General features: G+C 50.9%; 1 protein-coding gene across 3 annotated transcripts in view; it reads right to left on the bottom strand.

The window, feature by feature from the left end:
- The window catches only part of LOC140389583 (mediator of RNA polymerase II transcription subunit 12-like protein), a 731598-nt gene that overhangs the window by 79158 nt on the left and 630423 nt on the right, over positions 1-22017 (bottom strand). For all 3 annotated transcript variants that reach the window (XM_072473837.1, XM_072473838.1, XM_072473836.1), the window contains exon 36: positions 2006-2167. In XM_072473837.1, coding sequence (XP_072329938.1) covers positions 2006-2167 — 162 coding nt within the window. The remainder of the gene's footprint in view (positions 1-2005; positions 2168-22017) is intronic.

Consider the following 22017-nt stretch of genomic DNA (forward strand, 5'->3'; position numbering starts at 1 on the left):
GAGTCAATAGACAGGAAAGTAAATTTTAGACTCTTAGGCACAGTATTTCTCCTTGCAACGTGTAGATGTTAACGTGTACAGCTGCTCTTTGTTTTATTCTGACTATGTCCTTACCCGCGCAGTTTCTTCCTGTCCATGTTGCCAGAGAGGCAAGCTGAGATGTTCTTTTCGGTGATACATGTCCAGTGCCGTAAATTTGGCACCGCCAGGGCTGAGAATGTGCGAGATCTGGGATTTTCCCAGATTCTGCATAACCGACCGGGCGTGTGGTTCAAAGTAACGTGTTTTGTTAACACGCACCAGGCTCACTCACAGAGTTCAATACATCAAGGCTTTCATCCAGTTCTCATGCAATCCCCGTCTCCAGTTCACAACTTGTGTCTGACATTTTACATTTTTGAGGGTATGTTTGTTGCCAATCAGAGGGGGGCAAGCAATGATCGGCTCCTCGTGCTCTCAGCTGGAACCAATCCAGAGTGGGCCCAACCCGCACCACGTTACAAAACACGCCTGGTTACTCAAATTGATTGACTCAAATTAATTGATTATTTGCTTTCTGGATCTTCTTCTGCACGAGCATTTTTCAAGCAGACAAAAACTTGCATGCAAAGGCTCGGTCAGTAAAGGTCTCGACTATAAACATGTCCGGTTTGCGGGCAGTGCCAGTTTTCAGGTGGCCAGGTTTGAGATGTCCTACCTGTAACATGGTAGGCCTTCCTGTGACTGCCCCTTTGATGTAGACATTAATCCAATTTAAAATAAACAAATTACCAGCAACAATTAAATAATGGAGTTAGGAATGCCACCTGAACGGTAGGATTGTCCGGCCGACCTGGTCCTGCCAACGCGACGGCGACCCCCCCCCACTGTGGGTTCCCTGGTGGCAGAGAGTGCGAACAACGGGAAAACCCCGTTAACAGCGAGGTTCCAGGACTGGAAGATCCCACCACTGACCAATGGCAGGCCGACTCGGTTGCCACAAAACACGCCACCATGGGGAGGTATCCCCACCTATTGTGTTAGACCAATGGCAATGTCATTGCAGCCAAGATACGAAAGGAAGGCTGTTGACGTGAAACATTAATTCCGTTTCTCAATCTACAGGTGCTGCCTGACCTGCCGAGTATTTCCAGCATTTATGTTTTCATTTATATAGCACCTTTCCCAACGTCAGACCATCCCAATGATTTTCAGCCAATCAAGTACTTTTTGAAGTGTTGCCACGGTTGTAATGTGGAAAATGTGGCAAGCATTTTGGGCACACAAGATCCCACAAACAAGAATGTGATAACGACCAGATAATCTGTTTCAGACACATTCATTGAGGGCTAAGAGCTGGTCAGGACACTGGGGGAAAAAAATCTACTGAGCTTTGAAACGTTGTGGCACAAGAGAGGTTTCAGAATGGAGATGCCATTACATCAGTAGCATTCTTTAAGACAGTAGTTCTCAAACTGGAATCCGGCAATTCCTGGGGGCACGGCAGAGACCTTCCAAGGGTCCACAACGTAGGTCCAGCTCACAGGGGACTATGGTCAAGAATAAGTGGGCGAGCAGTGCTGCTGGAGGCATGTTCTTCTCTCCCAGGTCTCCTGCTCTCTCTCTGGTCTCCTACTATCTACATGCCTCTGCTCCATTGCTGGAGGACTTCCCAATGGCTCCTGATCGTCCCTGATCCTCCACCGCTTTCTTCATGTTCTTGTTCTTCATGCTTTCCCGATGTTCCAACTCTCTCTGTGCACACACCATAGGTAGTCTCGGTGAGGAGCATGCACATCTCACTGATATCTCCAGGTAAATACCTGTTTCCCTTAAAATAAACTATTAAATATTATTTTAATGCAGCACTTCATTTCATAGGTATTAAACAATATTATCATTTAGAGGGTCTGCAATTACTACTCCGTTTGAAAAGGTTTGAGAACCACGGTTTCAAAAAAGGTGGGAAAGAGCAGCATTTCATTGGGTCAAGCTCAGTGTTCACCTCTCACCACACAATACCTGCCTGCTTTTTGTCTATCGAATCAAATCCTGCAATTTTGTTGCCTTTCGTGTCAATCAAAGATCCCATTGGCTCACAAGTAATGACATCGCAGGTTTGCTTTGGTAACGGCAGCAGCTGACGCACTTTGTCGATGCTTTCTGAATGTTTATCACCAAGTTCTTTCTGACAGAAAAAGAAGAATAAAGAAAATCGTATTAGGTGCCGTAATGTGTCACTTTGGGAACGATTGGGGAAGATCTTTCACAGGACTTTAACTGAGTTGGACCTCAAAGTGCTGTTATTCTCCAAAGACTTTCGAAAAAAATTTTACAATGACCTTTTAGCCTTTTGGCTAAGACCACGCATCAGCTCTAGCCCGAGATCAGGTGTATAATGCCAGTTTGTGTCAGCTTGGATCTAGTACGTCTCCTTTGTGGGAACCATGTCTTGGATTTGTTTGAATTTGAACTGGTTTTTTTGGAGCAAACAAGGAGATGGATTAAGGGCTCCCCCTGCCCACTCTGCACATTGGCTTTGTAACTGAGAATGGAGTACATTAAAAACCAAACATCCTTAACCTGCAGTTCAGATCATGTCCGGTTCAAGGTTATGGAATGAGTGTGTATATGGAGGCAAACATATGATCTGCATCTTACTTATAGCAGAAGCTAGCTCTCAGAGAGGGTTGAGCTGATATCAGGATATCTAGCTTGCCACCACAAGGAGACCTTCGTGTAATGTAACCTTTGAAGTAGACTTAGCCCGTAAGACATTAAACTTACAGGACAGAGGGACTCGTGAGATAGAAATCAAAATTCAAACATGGCGCCTTAAACCAGCAAGCTGAAAAGAAGACGGGAAGTTTAAACATTTTTTGCTGCTATAACGGCTCCACACATCTGAATTCAGCACACAGTACAGTCATGTTAGGCAGTAGGTTCCACTTTTGGGTTAGGCTGGGTAGTCAGATGAGAGCAGACATCGAGAGCAGGTTGGCTGGAAAACAAAGGGCGGCAGTGAGAAAGAAGGTTCTACATGGGGCTGAAGGTCAACATCCGAGAGTTTGATCAGTCGGAAACCACAGGTAAGATAATCATCTACTACTGCGAATAATAATGCATAGAACAGCATAGTGTGTTCATTATCTGATTGACGCACTCAAAATGAAGTTTGGGAAATAATTGAGTTTTGGTCAGAACGGTTTCTGTGAGGTGGTGGGTCACATGGAGTTCAAAGTTGCTGCAGCAACATACACTTTTACAAGCATGTTGTAATCTGAAGCTATGGACAGGGATGGTAGAGCCTCCAACATTCTTTCCATCACATGGCTGACTAGAACTCTCTCCCACTCTCACTGCCTGCATTTGGCATGTGTTGGAAGAATTTGTCAATCTGTTTTGGCCGCATTTTGAACATACCTTCCGGGCGACATGTGGCGCAGTGGTCAGCACTGGGATTGTGGCGCTGAGGACCTGGGTTTGAATCCCGCCCCTGCGTCACTGTCCGTGTGGAGTTTGTACATTGTCCCCATGTCTGCGTGTGTTTTACCCCCACTACCCAAAGATGTGCAGGGCAGGTGGATTGGCCATGCTAAATTGCCCCTTAAGTGGAAAAATAATTGGGTACTCTAATTTTTTTTTTTAAATGAGCATGCCTTCCTTGACCATCATGTCCTGGAGTGGGACTCAAACTTGGAGCTTCTAGCATATAGCTAGGGATGCCACCTACTGTTACTACAGGATCTCCCCATCTTCTCCTTATGTTCACCTCATTGACACATCAGAATATATGCAAGTTTTATCAATCTGTCTTTAGAAAAACTGAAGCAGGACATGGGCAAAAGGCTCGGGTCAAAAGGGAGCATTATGGTGTTACGACACCCTGGGCGGGTGCGCGATCAGTTCCAGACCCACATGCCCTGGAGTCCCAACATAAGTGAATTAACCAATAATTTGTAAATAGTTTCTAAGATCTTTAATCTTGACTGCTCCAATGACTTACAGGCACCAGGTTTGGGAGTGAAACACAAAAAAACTGTTAAGTTCTAACAAGAGTGATAAGACGTGCAATAATTATAATAGAATATCGGCCAGCTAACCTATTATTCCATTTTTTTACTGTCTCACCCTCTGCCCAAACACACACAAGACACACATAGTGGAAAGCGGCGCAACAATAGGGATTAAAATGGAAGAAAGGGGGATGAGTCCTTGTTGCTGATATTGAAGTTATTGTAGCCGGCTATCTTTCCAGGATGCGGAGTGTTGAAACTGCCAGTTGGGTTTCTTACGAAAAACTCTTCTGGCTGGAACATTCAGGCAGGACTCTCAGGCTGCGGGATCCCCTCTGGGGAGTCCCTTTCACTTTTCTTAACCTGGACCTTCACACAGAAGATCAACCTCACATCGCTATAATTCTTATCTGTTTTCCATTCCAGCAGACTGACCAACCGCTTGTTTCAGATAAACAGTGGATCAGCGAAGCAGCTCCTTTTAAAAAATGAAAGTCCATCTTAAAGGTACAGGTCCCAATAATTATCAATGTACAAACACATAAAAGCCAAAATAACAGAAAATAAAGGGAACACACAAGAAAACCAATGTTGAAACAGAACAAACCTTGCAATGGTTCAGGACCCAGATTTTGCTCTGAAGCAAGTAAATGGATATAAGGCAGCATGGGTCACCTCACAAAAACCCAAGATGCTCAGACTGTTTGCAGGAGTGACTGACACCATGGAATGCTGTTTGTCTGTGTAATGAGATCATACTATTAAGGCCCTTAAATAATGCATTATGATAACTGAATTATTTTATGTGGGCAATACATGACTTTGGGACATTGGTTGGTTGGAGTACAGACCTCTCTGTCAATCTTCCTCCTGGCCACACTGCTCTTCTGCTTCTCAATACTCAATCATGGTTCCTTTCAACCAATGAGCATTTGTGAGTGATGAATGGCGATGTTATTAAATTGACAGAAATGAAAGGATAGTTGTCAAAATGATAATACACTTTACATCCACGTCTTTGGCAAAATGCACCCTGGCTAAATATAACTGGTGATCTGCACAGGATTTAAGTGTTTGAAAACCACTTGAACAAATCGGGATAAACGCAAGAACATGTTGGAAATACTCAGCAAGCCAGGCAGCATCTGTGGGGAGGAGCAGTCAATATTTCAGATCGCGATGACCTCTCGTCATTCTGATCAAAGGTCATCTCTACCTGAAATGTTAACCCTGCTTCTCTATGCAGGTGTTGCCTGACTCGCTGGGTACTTTTGTTTTGATTTCAGATCTCCAACACTCACGGTATTTTGCTTTTTTACAAGTGAAGCTTTGACAAAACAGTAACTTAAGACAGTGCATTTGGAATGTGTAGGACAGGAAGGTTGGCCGCACTGTGGTAAAGCTGCAATCTCAGCGCTCAACCGGCAAGTCAGAAGGCAGCCAGTGGAGAATGGGAAAGGCTGTCCCAAGCCAGTCCTTCCAGATCAGAGACGCCAAGAACACGGTTCCAAAGAAGGCATCGGCAGCATCCAAGCAATGGGTCCCCAACACACAGGCGCAGCTGGAGTGGAGGGGGTCATGGCAAAAAAGAAATGCCACATGTGCTTTCAAATGTCATATTTCCATTACTCAACTGTTGAAAATGTGAAACTGAATAAAAGTTTAAAGATCACAAAGCAACTTTAGAAATTACTGGAGTGTGCACATGGTCTTTGTAGCCAGACACACATCTGGAAGAACCATATACAGACAACTGATGCTCATACAGTTACAGTGAAATCAGGTACCTTGGGGGCAGTCCAAAAATGTGTTGACTAGGAATCTGTAAGCGCTGCCCAAAATTTCTCTAAATGTTCCGCACTTTAATTTGGCCAGTGTAGTACATTTTGTGCCAATTTTGTGGAATGTTCAGTGCTTACTGGGAACTAGGCTGCAATGGCCAAATGTATTACATTCAGTATATTAACAGCTGCTAGAAATTGAAACTGTTGGTACTGAATCTTATCTAGTTTGGATTTGAACTCTAAAGTTCTAGGACAGATTGGAATGGTGGCACATTTTGCTGACAGTATTTACTGGTGGGATTTATAACAACACAGTCAATAGTGCTCTTCAACACAATCTGATGACCCATTGGCTGGGAAAAGCCTATATTTTCTTTTGGGCGATGTCCCTTTATCATAGAATCTATGTCACAGAGACAGACTCTTCGGCCCAAACTGGTCCATGCCAAACAAAAAGACAACCCCATTTGCCCATTATCCCTCTAAACCTTTCCTCTCCATGTATCTGTCCAAATGCCTTTCAAATGTTGTCAATGTCCCTGCTTCAACCACTTCCTCTGGCAGCTCATTCCACCTACCTACCACCCTCTGTGTAAAAAAAAGTTGTTTCTCAAGTTCCCATTAATTCTTTCCCCTCTTACCTTAAACCTATGCCCTCTAGTTCTCGATTTCCCAACCCTGGGGATCACCCCTCAGTCTGCTATACTCCAAAGAAAAAAGTCCCAGACTGTCCAATCTCTTCCTATAACTCAGTCCCTTGAGTCCTGGCAACATCCTTGTAAATCTCTTCTGCACTCTCTCCTGTTTAATAACATCTTCCCTATAGCAAGGCAACCAAAACTGAACACAATACTCCAGGTGCGGCATCACCAACGTCCTGTACAACTGCAACATAACTTCCCAATCTCTATACTCAATGCCCTGACTGATGAAGGCCATCATGGCAAAAGTCTTCTTCACTGCCCTATCTACCTGTGACTCCACCTTTAGGGAACCGTGCACCTGAACTCCAAGGTCCCTCTGTTCTACAATACTCAACAAGGTCCTCCCATTCACCGTGAAGGTCTTACCTTGATTTGACTTTCCAAAATGCAACACCTCACATTTATCTGTACTGAACTCCATTTGCCATTTCTCATCACACTTCAGCTGATCAAAATCCTGCTGCAATCTTCCAATAATCTTCCTCACTGTCTACAATACCACCTAGTTTAGTGTCATTGAGGTACCCTCAATAATGATGCTTAGAGATTAAACTGTAAAGAAGGCTTTATTAGGCTAATAACTATGCTACAGATTTGGACGAGAGCTGACTGCTATACAGACCATGAGGCAGGCCTTTATGTATGGCTCCCAGATGGGCGGAGCCAGAGGCGGTGTCCCCAGGGTTCCAAGCCTGGTCTTAAAGGGGACATCACCTTACATGATGATAAGGCAGTAACCGTTCATCACATTCACCCCCTGTTTAAAAAGGAGTCCGGCGGGGGTGAAGTGCCATCATAGGTCCATCCGTCTCGGCGGCCGGATCGTCCTCCTCGATCTCCTCAGTTCGGGTGGTGGTGCGGCGGGCACGGACGTCCCGGTTGAGGGCACATCCGGAAGCACAGCAGTCGGAGCTTCGGCCCGGGTCGGGGCAGAGGAACTAGGCAGGGCCGGGGGTAGCGGAGTCGGCGCCGGCGAGGTGTGTAAAGGGGGGGCTCACGGTAGGAGCTCACCAACGGGTGGTAGGGCCGGAAGGGGGTGTGTTGTAGGGGGCGACGGGTCCTGCAGGGGAGCGGCGCGGGAAGGGGCGTCTGTGGTGGAGGATCCAGCGGGCGCCAGATCGGAGGGAAACCGTATCTTGCCTGCCGTCGGAGTACTCCACGTAGGCGTAACTGGGGTTGGCGTGGAGCAGTCGGAACTTTTCAACTAGGGGGTCCGTTTTAAGGCTCCTCGCGTGCCTCCGGAGAAGAACAGGTCCCGGAGCCGTCAGCCAAGGTGGAAGCGAGACCCCGGAGGTAGACTTCCTGGGGAAGAGAAACAATCGCTCATGAGGGGTCTCATTTGTGGCCATGCAGAGGAGTGACCTAATGGAGTGTAGGGCATCGGGTAGGACCTCCTGCCAGCGGGTGGTTGGGAGATTTCTCGACCGCAGGGCCAGAAGGACAGCCTTCCACACGGTCGCGTTCTCCCTCTCCACCTGCCCTTTTCCCCGTGGGTTATAGCTGGTCGTTCTGCTCGAGGCGATGCCTTTGCTGAGCAGATACTGACGCAGTTCATCGCTCATGAACGATGTACCCCGGTCGCTGTGGATATAAGCAGGGAAACCGAACAGGGTGAAGATGCTGTGCAGTGCCTTAATCACCGTGGCTGAGGTCATGTCGGGGCAGGGAATGGCGAATGGGAAACGGGAGAACTCATCGAACACGGTGAGGAAATAGGCATAACGGTTGGTGGACGGGAGGGGCCCCTTGAAGTCCACGCTCAGTCGCTCAAAGGGGCCCGAGGCCTTCACGAGCCAAACCTTGTCTGGCCGATAGAAGTGCGGTTTGCACTCCGCACAGACCTGGCAGGCCCTGACCATGGCCTTGACCTCCTTGGTTGAGTAAGGTAGGTTGAGGGACTTGATGAAATGGACGAGCCGGGTAACCCCCGGGTGGCAGAGGTCATTGTGGATGGCATGCAGACGGTCCTCCTGCGCGTTGGCGCATGTGCCGCGGGACAGGGCATCTGGGGGCTCGTTGAGCTCCCCTGGACGATACTGATATCGTACGAGTAGGTGGAGAGTTCGATCCTCCACCTCAAAATTTTATCGTTTTTTATTTTGCCCCGTTGCGTGTTATCGAACATATAGGCGACCGACCGTTGGTCGGTGACGAGGGTAAACCTCCTACCGGCTAGGTAGTGTCTCCAGCGCCGCACAGCCTCCACAATGGCTTGTGCCTCCTTTTCGACTGCAGAGTGTCGAATCTCGGAGGCGGTGAGGGTTCGGGAGAAGAACGCTACTGGTCTGCCTCCTTGATTGAGGGTAGCAGCCAGGGCGGTGTCTGATGCATCGCTATCTATCTGGAAAGGGATGGTTTCGTCCACCGCGTGCATGGCGGCCTTGATGATGTCGGCCTTGATGCGGTTGAAGGCCAATTGAGCCTCAGCCGAGAGGGGAAAAGTGGTGGTCTTTAGGATTGGGCGGGCTTTGTCCGCATACTTGGGGACCCACTGGGCGTAATAGGAGAAAAGCCCCAAGCACCGTTTGAGGGCCTTGAGGCTGCGGGGGAGAGGGAGTTCCTTAAGGGGGCGCATGCGGTCGGGGTCGGGACCTAGGACCCCGTCTTCCACGAAATAGCCGAGGATGGCCAGCCGGGTGGTGTGGAAGACGCATTTGCCCTCGTTATAGGTCAGGTTAAGGGCTCGGGCGGTCTGGAGGAACTTTTTGAGGTTAGCGTCATGGTCCTGCTGATCATGGCCGCAGATGGTGACATTGTCCAAGTACGGGTATGTAGCCCGCAAACCGTACTGGTCCACCATTTGGTCCATCGCCCTTTGAAAGACGGAGACCCCATTTGTGACACCAAAGGGGACCCTGAGGAAGTGGAAGAGCCGGCCGGCTGCTTCGAAGGCAGTATAGGGGCGGTCTTTTGGTCGGATGGGGAGCTGGTGGTAGGCAGATTTGAGGATGACCGTGGAAAAGACTCGGTATTGGGCGATCCGATTTACCATTTCCGCGATGCGAGGAAGGGGGTACGCATCAAGCTGCGTTTATGGAATCGGTTTATGGTCTGGCTATAATCCACGACCATCCGTTTCTTCTCCCCGGACCGGACTACCACCACTTGTGCTCTCAAGGGCTGTTGCTAGCCTCGATGACCCCCTCTCCCAGTAAACGCTGGACCTCTGACTTGATAAAAGCCATATCTTGGGCACTGTAGCGCTGGCTCCTGGTGGCGACGGGCTTACAGTCGGGAGTGAGGTTAGCGAATAGCGAGGGAGGTGCGACTTTCAGTGTCGCAAGGCAGCACACCGTGAGGGGGGGCAAGGGTCCGCCGAACTTCAGTGTCAGGCTTCGGTGGCTGCACTGGAAATCCAGTCCGAGCAGCAGGGGGGCACAGAGGTGAGGGAGGATATAAAATTTGAAACGGGTGTATTTGGCACCCTGGATCGAGAGATCCACAATACAGTACCCCATGATTTCTACCGAGTGGGACCCAGATGCGAGGGCTATGGTTTGGGATGTGGGATGGGTGCGTAGGGAGCAGCGCCTTACCGTTTCAGGGTGGATAAAGCTCTCCGTGCTCCCGGAGTCGAAGAGGCATGCAGTGTCGTGCCCGTTGACCTGGACCTGCATCATGGAGTTCTGCAGGTGTTTTGGCCGAGTTTGATCGAGGGTGATCGCACCCAGTCGCGGGTAGTCGGAGTCATAAAATGGCCGCTGCCGTTGGTCGCACGTGTCGGGTCGAGAAGCTGGCCGCCGACCAGATGGCCGCTCCCATGATTCGCATGAGGCTGATGACGCGTGAGAAGAGGACGTGTCGGGTCGGTGCGCAGCAGCATTGCAAGGCCTACGGGCCTGAGAGCCTGATTTTCGGGCCGGCTGTTCTTTGTTTTTCTGGCCCCTGCGTCTGGCCAGGCAGACCCTCACAAAGTGCCCTTTCTTCCTGCAGTCGCTGCAGATCGCGGAGCGGGCTGGGCAGCGTGGGCGTGGGTGCTGGCCCTGCCCGCAGAAGTAGCAAGGTGTGCCCCCATGGTGAGCGGGTCGCCGCGTGGCGCAGGCCTGTAATACGGGCGAGTCTGAGGAAGTCCGGGGGGGGGCTGGCAGAGTCCACGGGGTACGTACCCAAGTTGTGTCGGGCCACCTCCAGCGAGGAGGCGAGCGTTAGCGTCTCCTGGAGGTCTTTTGCCCCGTTTTCGAGCAGTCGCTGCCGGATGTAGGTCGAGCGGATGCCGGACACGAAAGAATCTCTGATGTGCAGGCTCATATGGACTTCCCCTGTCACATCCTGATGGTCACAGTCCCTGGCCAGCGCGGTGAGTTTCTCAACAAACTCGTCGAGCGATTCCCCCGAGCGCTCCCGGCAGGTAGAGAGCAGATGCCGGGCGTGCACCTCATTGACAGGTTTGACAAACCGCTTGAGGAGCAACTCAATCGCTTCCTCATAAGTCGTCGCCTTTTCAAGCGTGGCGGAGATTCTGTGACTCATCCGGGCGTGGAGTAGACGCAGCTTGCGTGGCCCCAGGATGGGAGTCTCTGCGGAGTCCAGGTAGGCCTCGAAGCACCGCGTTCGTGCTTCCAGATTGAGCTTCTCTGGTTTTAGGCCTGCGTCCATCCTGAATCTAGTTTAGCCTAATAAATTGAGGTACCCTCAATAATGATGCTTAGAGATTAAACTGTAAAGAAGGCTTTATTAGGCTAATAACTATGCTACAGATTTGGACGAGAGCTGACTGCTATACAGACCATGAGGCAGGCCTTTATGTATGGCTCCCAGATGGGCGGAGCCAGAGGCGGAGTCCCCAGGGTTCCAAGCCTGGTCTTAAAGGGGACATCACCTTACATGATGATAAGGCAGTAACCGTTCATCACAGTCATCTACAAACTAATTGATCATGCCTTGTACACTCTCATCCAAATCGTTGATATAGATAACAAACAGCAATGGGCTCAGCACTGACCTCTGAGGCACACCACTAGTCACAGGCCTCCAGTCCGACAAGCATCCTTCCACCATTACCCTCTGCCTCTGACCATCAAGCCAATTGTATATCCAATTTGCCAGCTCTCCCTGGATTCCATGTGATCTAAATTTCCAGAGCATGCTACCATGTGGAACTTTGTCAAAGGACTTACTGAAGTCCAAATAGACTACATCTGCCACCCTTCCCTCATCAACCTTCCTGGTCACTTGAAATGAAATGAAAAAATGAAAATCGCTTATTGTCACAAGTAGGCTTCAATGAAGTTACTGTGAAAAGACCCTAGTCGCCACATTCCGGCGCCTGTTCGGGGAGGCTGGTACGGGAATTGAACCGTGCTGCTGGCCTGCCTTGGTCCGCTTTAAAAGCCAGCGATTTAGCCCAGTGTGCTAAACCAACCCCTAGAGGAAGAATTGAGTGCAAGTTTCCACATGAAATGAAATGCAAATCGCTTATTGTCACTAAGTAGGCTTCAAATGAAGTTACTGTGAAAAGCCCCCAGTCGCCACATTCTGGCGCCTGCTCAGGAGGCTGGTATGGGAATTGAATCCGCGCTGCTGGCATTGTTCTGCTTTCAAAGCCAGCGATTTAGCCCTGTACTAAACAGCCCCTTCATCACTTCATCAAAGAACTCTAATAACTTTGTACGGCTTAATCTCCCTTGCACAAAGCTGTGCTGACTACTCCTAATCCAACTGTGTCTTTCCAAATGCCTGTATATCTTATCCCTCAGAATCCTCCCTATTAACGTACCCACCACAGATGTTAGGCTGACTGTTCTATAATTCCCAGGTTTTTCTTTGCAGCCCTTCTTAAATAAGGGCACAACGTTTGCTACCCTCCGGTCTTCTGTTACCTCACCCATGGATAACGATGATGCAAATATCTCAGCCAGGGCTCCCACAATTTCTTCTCTTGACGCACGCAATGTTCTTGGATATTCCTGGTCAGGGTCAGGAAATTTATCCACCTTCATATATTTTAATACGCCATCACTTCCTCTACTTTAATGCGAACTATCCCAAATATATTGTCACTAACCTTCCCAGGTTCCCAAGTCTTCATGTCTTTCTCCACGGTAAAAACAGAGGAGAAATATTCATTGAGAACCTCGCCCATTCCCTGCGGTTCCACATATCGATGTACACTTTGGTCTTTGAGGGGTCCTATTCTCTCCCAAGTTACTTTTTTTCCCTTTAATATACTTAAAGAATCCCTTTGGATTCACCATAATCCTCTCTGCCAAAGCTACCTTATGCCCCTTTTTGCCCTCCTAATTTCCTTCTTGAGTATATGCCTATATCCCCTGTACACCTCCACGGAATCCCTTGATTTCAGCTGCTTGCACCTGAGCCATGCTTCCTTCTTTTTCCTGGCCAAAACCTCAATAGATTCCTCAACACACTTAACAAATTCCACCTCATCTAAGCCCTCAACACTATGGCAGTCCCAGTCTGTGTCAGGAAAATTAAAATCCCCTACTATGACAACCGTGTTACTCCTGCAAGCCTCCCCAATCTCCCTGCATATTTGTTCTTCTAATTCCCGTTGACTATTTGGGGGTCTATAGTGCAATCCCAAAAAGGTCACCATCCCCTTCTTATTTCTTTGTCTCACCCACAAAGCCTTGTTGGATGATCCCTCAGTTATTTTATCTCTGACTATTACCGTGATGCTTCCCTTAATCAAAAATACAACTTCCCCTCCTTTCTTTCCTCCACCTCTGTCCCGCCAAAAGCACCTGGAATATTAAGCTGCCAGTCCTGTCCCTCCTTTAGCCATGTTTCAGTTAGAGCTAAACTATCCCAGTCCCACATACCTATCCATGTCCTGAGTTCATCAGTCTTACCTGTCAGCCCTCTTGCATGGAAATCGATACAATTTAATCCAACAGGCTTTCCCTTCTCCCTGCCGTGCTCCTGCCTATCATGTCGATTCAGCTTGCCGTTGCTGAGTGCAGTATCTCCTTTCAGCCCCTTCTTTGCTTCCCTGCTGCTGAGGGCCCCACCCCAAAATGACCAAACTGAACAGGGGTGTCTTCTGAAAGAGGGGATTGGTTTCCGGGTTATGACATTGTTAGGTTCCAAAAATGCCCATGTGATCTCAAGTTGCTATGAGGAGGAACCGCCAAGCAGCAAAGAACACCTAGGGCACGATCTATCGGCCTCGTTACACTGGGCGCGGAAACGAGGGGGCTGGTGAGCTAGCGGAGAGGCCGAAATCGGGAACCACAGCGACGCCGAGTGGTTTCCAATCTAACCGGCCTGCTCCTGTTGGCGAGGTCCGGATCCCAGTCACGGTGTGGCGGGAAACCAATAATCACCAATTAAGCCCAATTTTCATACCATTAATAGGGGGAACCCCCAATCGAATGGCCACCCGTGACCTAACCGCCTCTCCAGCGAGCAGTCAAGTGGGCGGCGTTTAGTACACCTAATTTAAAATGCAAAGCTCGCAAATGGCTGCTCTGGGGGTCCGATTTGGTGAGCAGCCATCTTCGAAATCGGGCAGTCAATCTGAGGGCACTGCGGCCGCGGTCCCAGTGCGCAGGGGATGGGGGAACCTCCGGGAGGGGGTGGGAAACGGTCCCGGTCAGGGGAGTAGGTCGCTATCCGTGGGTGGGGGGGGGGCACATCTGGGCTGAGCGGGGGAAGGGAGGGGGAAAACGGGTGGCCCACTGCCAGCAGGCCCAGGATGCCACCCCCCCAGATAATTTATACCCATAACAGAGGTGACTCCAGCTGCTGCCCGTTTGTCCCACTAAACACCGTCAGAACCCCGTCCATGACAATTTGGTGAAGATCACTTTAACTCCCACTGACCGTGGCGGCCGCTGGCTGTACCGCTGAAAGCTATCGTTAATGGTGAATTGGCAAATAACTTGAGCACCTCACAGCTCCCAAGTGGCTGCAGGTTTTGTGTGCTCTCCGCTCCTTGCTTTGGGCTGCAAAACAGCTTGAAAAACTCAGCGGAATTCTCCGCCAACAGGATGCTCCAGTCCGGCGGCAGCGCACCCATGCCACGAGTTTCCCGACGGCGTGGGGTGGCCACTATGGGGAACCCCATTGGCCGGCTGTGGGAGTGGAGAATCTTGCTGCCAACCGGGGGGCGGGGGGGGGGCCTGAAAAACTTGGCTGGCAAGAGGAAGAGAGGGGTGGGGGGAGCCTGCTTGCTACTGCAATGCCTGGGCTGTGTTCCTGCTTCTTTGACCTGAATGGAGGCAAAGGGGGATTTTGGCTGGTCTTCTACTGGGCTGAAGATGGAGGAGGGTTTGCCCTTGCAGTTTGTTGCTAACTTTGATGTAATGTTTTATTTATTGACTTTTGACTGTTTATTGACTTATGTCTGTAACTGTGTGTAACGTGTCAATGCCCCCTGTGTTCCTGTGGCCCAGTCCTAGGACTGGGTTGTGTCAGGAGACCAGATGCCGGTACTGCAGGAAAGGAGGGGCTGTGGCCCGATTTGACTGAGCAACTCGAAGGCTGTGTCAAGGATGCTTTTGTGGACCACTGGTGACTTCATGTGTTCGTGTTTACGTGCTGCTCCCGGTTTGGGAGCCGTGCAGATTGCTGATGACTTTTTTGTTTTCCTTTTGTACTGTTGTTGGTTTATAACTAACTGGTAGGGAAATGTATGCTTGATATCATATTCTTGTTGTTTATTGTTTCTCGCCTAGCGGCTGTGTGCTTGCCAGTTGCAGCCCCTCCTGTTTCCGTGACCCGGATTTGGTAAGTTACCCGTGCTGGTGGATGGCAGAAGTGTTTTCTCTCTCCCTCTCTTCCACTATGCTCCATGTCAGTGTGAGTTTCTGGTGGTTAGCTAAGGAAGGGTCTCTTCACTGATGCGGGTCTACTGTGGGTGCTGCGGGCAGGGGGAGAGGACAGTTTGCGACGTTAGCTGCCTCCAAGGCAGTGGCTGCACTGTGGCTGACCCTCCCACTACTTCTGGGGAACAGGGTATCCTTGCTGGACTCGGCCGTGTCCATGAGCCTGGCCAGGTTGGCATCCCCGAGTCACGACGCTGGTCTACGCAGTGGCATGGCTCCATACTGTCTGGGGTTTGCTCTGCGGGATCAGTTTAAGAACTGTTCCCCCTCGTTAGCGGAAAGCTGCCGGGCATGGTCCCGGCGAAACAGCCGGCAGGACAGTCATTTGCGACGTGAAGCCCGTGGGACACCGTTAAGTGGCCTAATTAACGTCAGACACCAGTGACGGCCTCGCTGGGTCGGTTGTCGGGAAACGCCCGGCGATTCCCGCACTTGGAACGAATTTGGCCAGATTGCGCCCAAAGAGAAAGAAATAGAAGTGAAGAAATTTGAAATGCGGGAAAGAGAGGGTTTCAAAGGGAACTGAAAACAGAAACGTTGGCAATGGCAGAAAGGGAAAAGACGAAAGAGAGAATTTCAGTTAAAAACGAGACAGATTGAAAAAGGAAGTCGTGCTAGACATGAACCTAGGGGGGAAATGTTTAAATTTATACAAGCTCTTCCAAAATGTGATGAAAAGAATGTGGAAGCGTTCTTTACTTTTTTTTAAAAAGGTAGCTAAACAGATGAAATGGTTCTTTTACAAAGGAGACTGGTGAGTGGAGCTAGTGAGGTGTACGCATCTTCATCAGAAAAGGTCAGCAATGCGGTTGATTATTTGCTTGTCAGTGACGCCTACATCCCATGAAATAATTTTTTTTAAATGCAAGTTTTCAGGGTGAAGAATCAATCTATGCTCCTGTCACACAAGTATGTCCAACATCAGAAAGAATAGATGAAAGGCAAGGAAAACTCAAGTAATTACACGGATCGCACAGAATTTGTTTATCACTATGCCATCATTTAGCACAAAAATTAAAGCATTAAATCTCTTCTTGTCCCACGCAGCATTGCTCACCACCTCCAGAATCTATGCTGCCTGATTATGCCAGCCAGCATTGGGCAAGTGGTATTGGCACCAATACGCCCACAGTCAGTGAAGGAGAGAGTACCATATAACTTCAAGTATAAGATAACCTCACCTACTTTCCAGACTAAAAAGACCTTTCCAGGCTAAAAAAGGCAATGTCCCATGCATATGATGTTCTTCAAATCATTTTTTAAAAAAAATTTAGAGTACCCAATTCATTTTTCCAATTAAGGGGCAATTTTAGCATGTTCAATCCGCCTACCCTGCACATCTTTGGGTTGTGGGGGCGAAATCCACGCAAACACGGGGAGAATGTGCAAACTCCACACGGACAGAACCGGGATCGAACTTGGGACCTCGGCGCCGTGAGACTGCAGTGCTAACACTGCGCCACTGTGCTGCCCTATGTTCTTCAAGTCATGGCAACTTCCCAGAGATGGGGCGCTCAATTCTCCATTCAGGAGACTAAGTGATGACGCGGCGTCAAAACGGTATAATTTAACTCCTGAAAATTCTGGATTAAAGGGACATGAATTCCCAGCCCTGCAGGGGGCTGGCAGGGACCAAGAGTAAATCTCGCAGCTTTTGCTGCAGATATGGGCCCCCCGCACGTCCGGGTCAGAGGACGTACATGCGCACGGCGGCGGCCTCCAGTGGCCGCGCGTGCCTGCGGAGGTAGACCCACAAAGGAGACCCCTCGATCGGCTGCACGCCCGACCCTCAACCCCCGCACAATCATTCCCCGGCCCCCACCCCCCCGGCCTCCAATTAGCCTGCCCCCGACCAGGGCAGCCGTGGACTGAGTCACCAGCCGCCACGCGAGTATCCCAGCCGGCAGGACGAGGTTAGATCCACGCCGTCGGGACATTGGCTGGTCTGGGGGGAAGATGTCGGAGTGGGCCTCTGGCAATGGCCCCAGGCGGCGCGGTGTACTCCCCGGTGACGCCGCTTTTCCATGCCCGGAGAATCGGCGAACCGGCGCAGGTCCCAATTTCTGCATCAAACTGGATTCTCTGCCCCTACGCCGGCCGCGATTTCTGCGCGAGGGTGCGGAGAATCCAGCCCTGGAACTTTGGACGCGATTCTCCGCTCCCGCGACTAAGTGCCCACGCCGCCGTGAACGCCGTCGAGGTTCACGACGGCGCGAAACGGCCCCGATCTCGACCGATTCAGGGCCCGGAAATGGGCTAGGATCGGGGCCGCGAGAACCTCGGGGGGCGTGTCGCAAAAGCAGCGGCGTCAGCGCGCGCCGGGCATTGGCGGCGCGTAAAAGTGGCGCCGCGTAAATGACGCGGCCGGCGCCGCGTAACTGGCGTCTTCCGCGCATGCGTGGTTGCCGTCCTCCCCGAGGCCGCCCCGCAAGAAGATGTCGGATGGATCTTGCGGAGGGCGGAGAAAAGGAGGTCCTCCTTCGGAGAGGCCGGCCCGCCGATTGGTGGGCACCGATCGCGGGCCAAACCCCTTTTGAGTCCTACCCCGGTGAAAGAACCCCCCTCGCTCCCCCACAGGCCGCCCCCCCCCCAGCGTTCCCGCGCTGTTCCCGCCGGCGGCGACCAGGTGTGGATGGCGCCGGCGAGAAGCCGTAGTTTTGGGCAGGCCGCTCGGCACATCCGGGCCGGAGAATAGCGGGTGTAGCGGAGAATCGCCATTTTGGGTGTCCCGGGCGATTCTCCGGCCTGCGCCGCGCAGAACTCGACGGGGCCGTTCTCGCCGCTTGGGTGAATCGCGGGAGGGCGTCGGACCGGCGTCGTGGGGAAAAATAGCACGCCAGGGGATTCTCCCAACCGGCGCGGGAGCGGAGATTCGCGCCCTTTGAGTTTAAGGTAGACTGCGTGCTGCCACCACTACACACAAGAAGAGAGCATGAGAGTGGGAGGTGTAAGTGCAGAAGAAAGGAATGGTGGAAAAAGGAAAGAGAGTGGAAAAAAGGAAAGAGAGATGAAAAGAATGGAGCAAAAGACTGGGAATCTGTTGGAAAGCGGGGAATTTTCCATTCTAGGATATGGTAGCTGTAGCATATGGAAAACCTTGGGCGCGATTCTCCGATTTTCCTCCGCGCCCCGCAAGATCCATGCGACATCTTCTTGCGAGATAACCTTGGGGAGTACGGCAACCACGCATGCGCGGGTTGGCGCTGGCTGGCGCCGGCCAACCCGCGCATGTGTGGGTGACGCCAGTTACACGGCACCGGCCGTGTCATTTACGCGGCGCCACTTTTACGCGCCGCCAATGCCCGGCGCGCGCTGACGACGCTGCTTTTGCGACACACCCCCCTTGTTTCACGCGGTCCTGTTCCTAGCCCATTTTCAGGCCCTGAATCGGTCGAGATCGGGGCCGTTTCGCACCGTCGTGAACCTCAACGGCGTTCACGACGGCGTGGGCACTTAGTTGCGGGAGCGGAGAATCACGCCCCTTGTAAATTCTGCTTCCTTGCCTAGCTCAGGGTCTCTGAAGCAAATGAAACTGCACCATTTCCACCCTGATGTGAATACCCCACAAGTCAGGAGTTGAAGTGGTCCAGGGCTGCTCTGGAGCTGCACTTATTTACTCAGTTACTGAGTGAACCTGCTTCCTATCACATCCATGCTACATGGTCCGGAATGTCATACAAAATCTACTGAACAGAAATGTTAATTTTCTTTGAGAATTCTCACTTCATCATACTCGTGGGACATCCAGGATTGTGGTTTGTGGGCGAAGTCAAATTGCATCGTGTTCCGATGTGCATGAGCACTGATTGTACTAACCAAGTACTTCCTCAAATGGGGATTATTGATAAGAACACCCAGGTCACATAAGGAACCATCTTCCTTCTTCAAAGTCCAAGCAGTGCTATGCATGTAGAAGAATATCTGTAAGGGACAGATCACACACCATAGACACCCGCCCAAGAGCTGCTTGCTATTTGAAATCTGATGAGGTACGATGACCTGGCATTACTTCACCAACATCGTTGTAGGTCTGCAGCACGTGAGGATTGCGCTTATGCCACCAGTTAGCCGGGAGCAGAGAATATCAAAGCTCGGCTCAGTCAGTCAGCCAAGTACCTAAAACAAAATCTTGCAGTTCTCTGGGAACACCGATAAAGCAAACGACACATTGACAAACCAACAAGGGACAAAATAAAAGAGCATGCAGCAGACAATTGTACTGGGATCTACTGTCCGGACCAAGTAAGTCTAAGGTTGCTACGTTTATTGATTAGAAACATTCTTTCTGGCGGCATGGTGGCGCAGTGGTTAGCACTGCTGCCTCACGGCACTGAGGACCCGGGTTCGATCCCGAACCTGGGTCACTGTCCGTGTGGAGTTTGCACATTCTCCCCGTGTCTGCATGGGTCTCGCCCCCACAACCCAAAGATGTGCAGGGTAGTTGGATCAGCAATTTAATGCGCTAAATTGCACCTTAATTGGAAAAAAGAATTGATATTCTAAATTTAAAAAAACAAAACGTTCTTCATATATATACAGATATAAATTAAAAAGGTAAATAAGTAAAGTCACCATCGTCCCAGATGACCATAGGCTGCTTTCCCCTTTGAGGGGAGAGCTGACTGGTGGTGAGTTAACCTGAGGGTCACCACACGTGGGTTTCCTCCGGGTGCTCCGGTTTCCTCCCACAGTCCAAAGATGTGCAGGTTAGGTGGATTGGCCATGTTAAATTGCCCTTAATGTCCAAAAAAGGTTAGGTAGGGTTACTGGGTTGCGGGGATAGGGTGGAGGCATGGGTTTAAGTAGGATGCTCTTTCCAAGAGCCAGTGCAGACTTGATGGGCCGAATGGCCTCCGTCTGCACTGTAAATTCTATGATTCTACGCGTCACCTCAGGCAAGGTGCAAGGTTGAAAAGATGAGGCCTTCACGAATAGCCTCGGGGCCGGTTTAGCTCAAGTCTAACAGCGCGGGTTCAATTCCCATTCTGGCGGAGGTTATTCGGGTCATTGGTGGCACACCATGCATCTGCTGCAATTAAAGGTGTTGAGGACTTCCGGGTGCGGCGATGACCACCTAAGTCGCACATTTCGGCAGCTCCCGGTGGAACGGACTTTTGGGCTCTTAAGAGCCCCAACGGCAATTTTAACGGCTAAAAGCACTGTACGGTAAACCAGAAGGGAATCCCCCCTGGACACGGATGGAAAAAGGAGAGGAAAGTGGCCGGATTGCGGTGGATCCTTTAGAGCAGCGGCAAGGAAGGCAAGCAAAAACCAAGATGGCGTCGGAAGGTGGCAGTTTAATATGGGGCCCTGAACATCACGAGTTTTTGAAACGCTGCGTGGAAGAGCTTAAAAAGGAGATGAAGAAGGAGCTGTTGGCCCCGATATTACAGGCGATTGAAGGGCTAAAAGATGAGCAAAAGACCCAGGAGCAGGAGCTTCGGGTTGTGAAGGCAAAGGCTGCCGAGAATGAGGACGATTTACAGGGCCTGGTGGTGAAGACGGAGATGCACGAGGCACACCATAAACGATGTGTGGAAAGGCTGGAGGTGTTGGAGAATAATGCGAGGAGGAAGAATTTAAGGATTCTTGGCCTTCGCAAGGGTGCAGAAGGGGCGGACGTCGGGGCATATGTGAGCACGATGCTGCACTCGTTAATGGGATCGGAGGCCCCGACGGGTCCGGTGGAGGTGGAGGGAGCATATCGAGTGATGGCCCGAAGACCGAGGGCTGGAGAAATTCCCCGAGCCATAGTGGTGAGATTCCTCCGATATAAGGACAGAGAGATGGTCCTCAGATGGGCAAAGAGAACTCGGAGCAGTAGGTGGGAGAACGCGGTGATCCGCGTATATCAAGATTGGAGTGCGGAGGTGGCGAGAAGGAGGGCGAGCCTTAATCGGGCCAAGGCGGTGCTTCATAAAAAGGTCAAATTTGGAATGCTGCAGCCGGCAAGACTGTGGGTCACACATCAAGGGAAGCACCACTACGTTGAAACGGCGGATGATGCGTGGACATTTATTGTTGAAGAGAAATTGGAATAAGTGGGTTATAAAAAAGAACGTTTGAGACACAGTGGTGGGGCAAATATGGGGGGCGAAGAGGGGGGAAAAAGGGGGGAGAGATGATTTTTATGTTGTTAATCCTGCGACCCAGTAACTTTTCTCTCTTCCCCATGTTGTGGGGGAGGGAGGGAGGTGGAGGAGCTGGAGGCGTCGGCCATTGGGGGCGGGGCCAAAAGGGAAGCGCGGGCTTTGTTCCCGCGCTATGATAATTATGGCAGGAATAGGGAAGCAGGAAGGAAGGGGCGTCGCACAGTGCGAGCCGAGGTCACGGGGGGAAGCCGAGGTCGGCCAGAGTTTGCTGACTTCTGGGAGCAACATGGGGGGTGCAATTACGCTAGTGGGGGATCTAGCGGGGTGGGTGGGAGGGGGGGTTTACTGGGTTGCTGCTGCTGGGGAGAAGGGGGAGCTGGTATGGGGTGGGGTGGGCGGGGGGGGCACCGCCTGGGGGGGACACAGCTGCGTGGGAACCGGGTGAGGAGCTGGATAAAAGGGGATGGCTAGTCGACAAGGGGGGGGGGGGGGGGTAAAGAGCCCCCCAACCCGGCTGATCACGTGGAATGTGAGAGGGCTGAACGGGCCGATAAAGAGGGCACGGGTACTCGCACACCTAAAGAAACTTAAGGCAGATGTGGTTATGCTACAGGAGACGCATTTGAAACTGATAGACCAGGTCAGACTACGCA

The sequence above is a fragment of the Scyliorhinus torazame genome, chromosome 14 (assembly GCF_047496885.1).
Source record: "Scyliorhinus torazame isolate Kashiwa2021f chromosome 14, sScyTor2.1, whole genome shotgun sequence".
Lineage (NCBI taxonomy): Eukaryota > Metazoa > Chordata > Chondrichthyes > Carcharhiniformes > Scyliorhinidae > Scyliorhinus > Scyliorhinus torazame.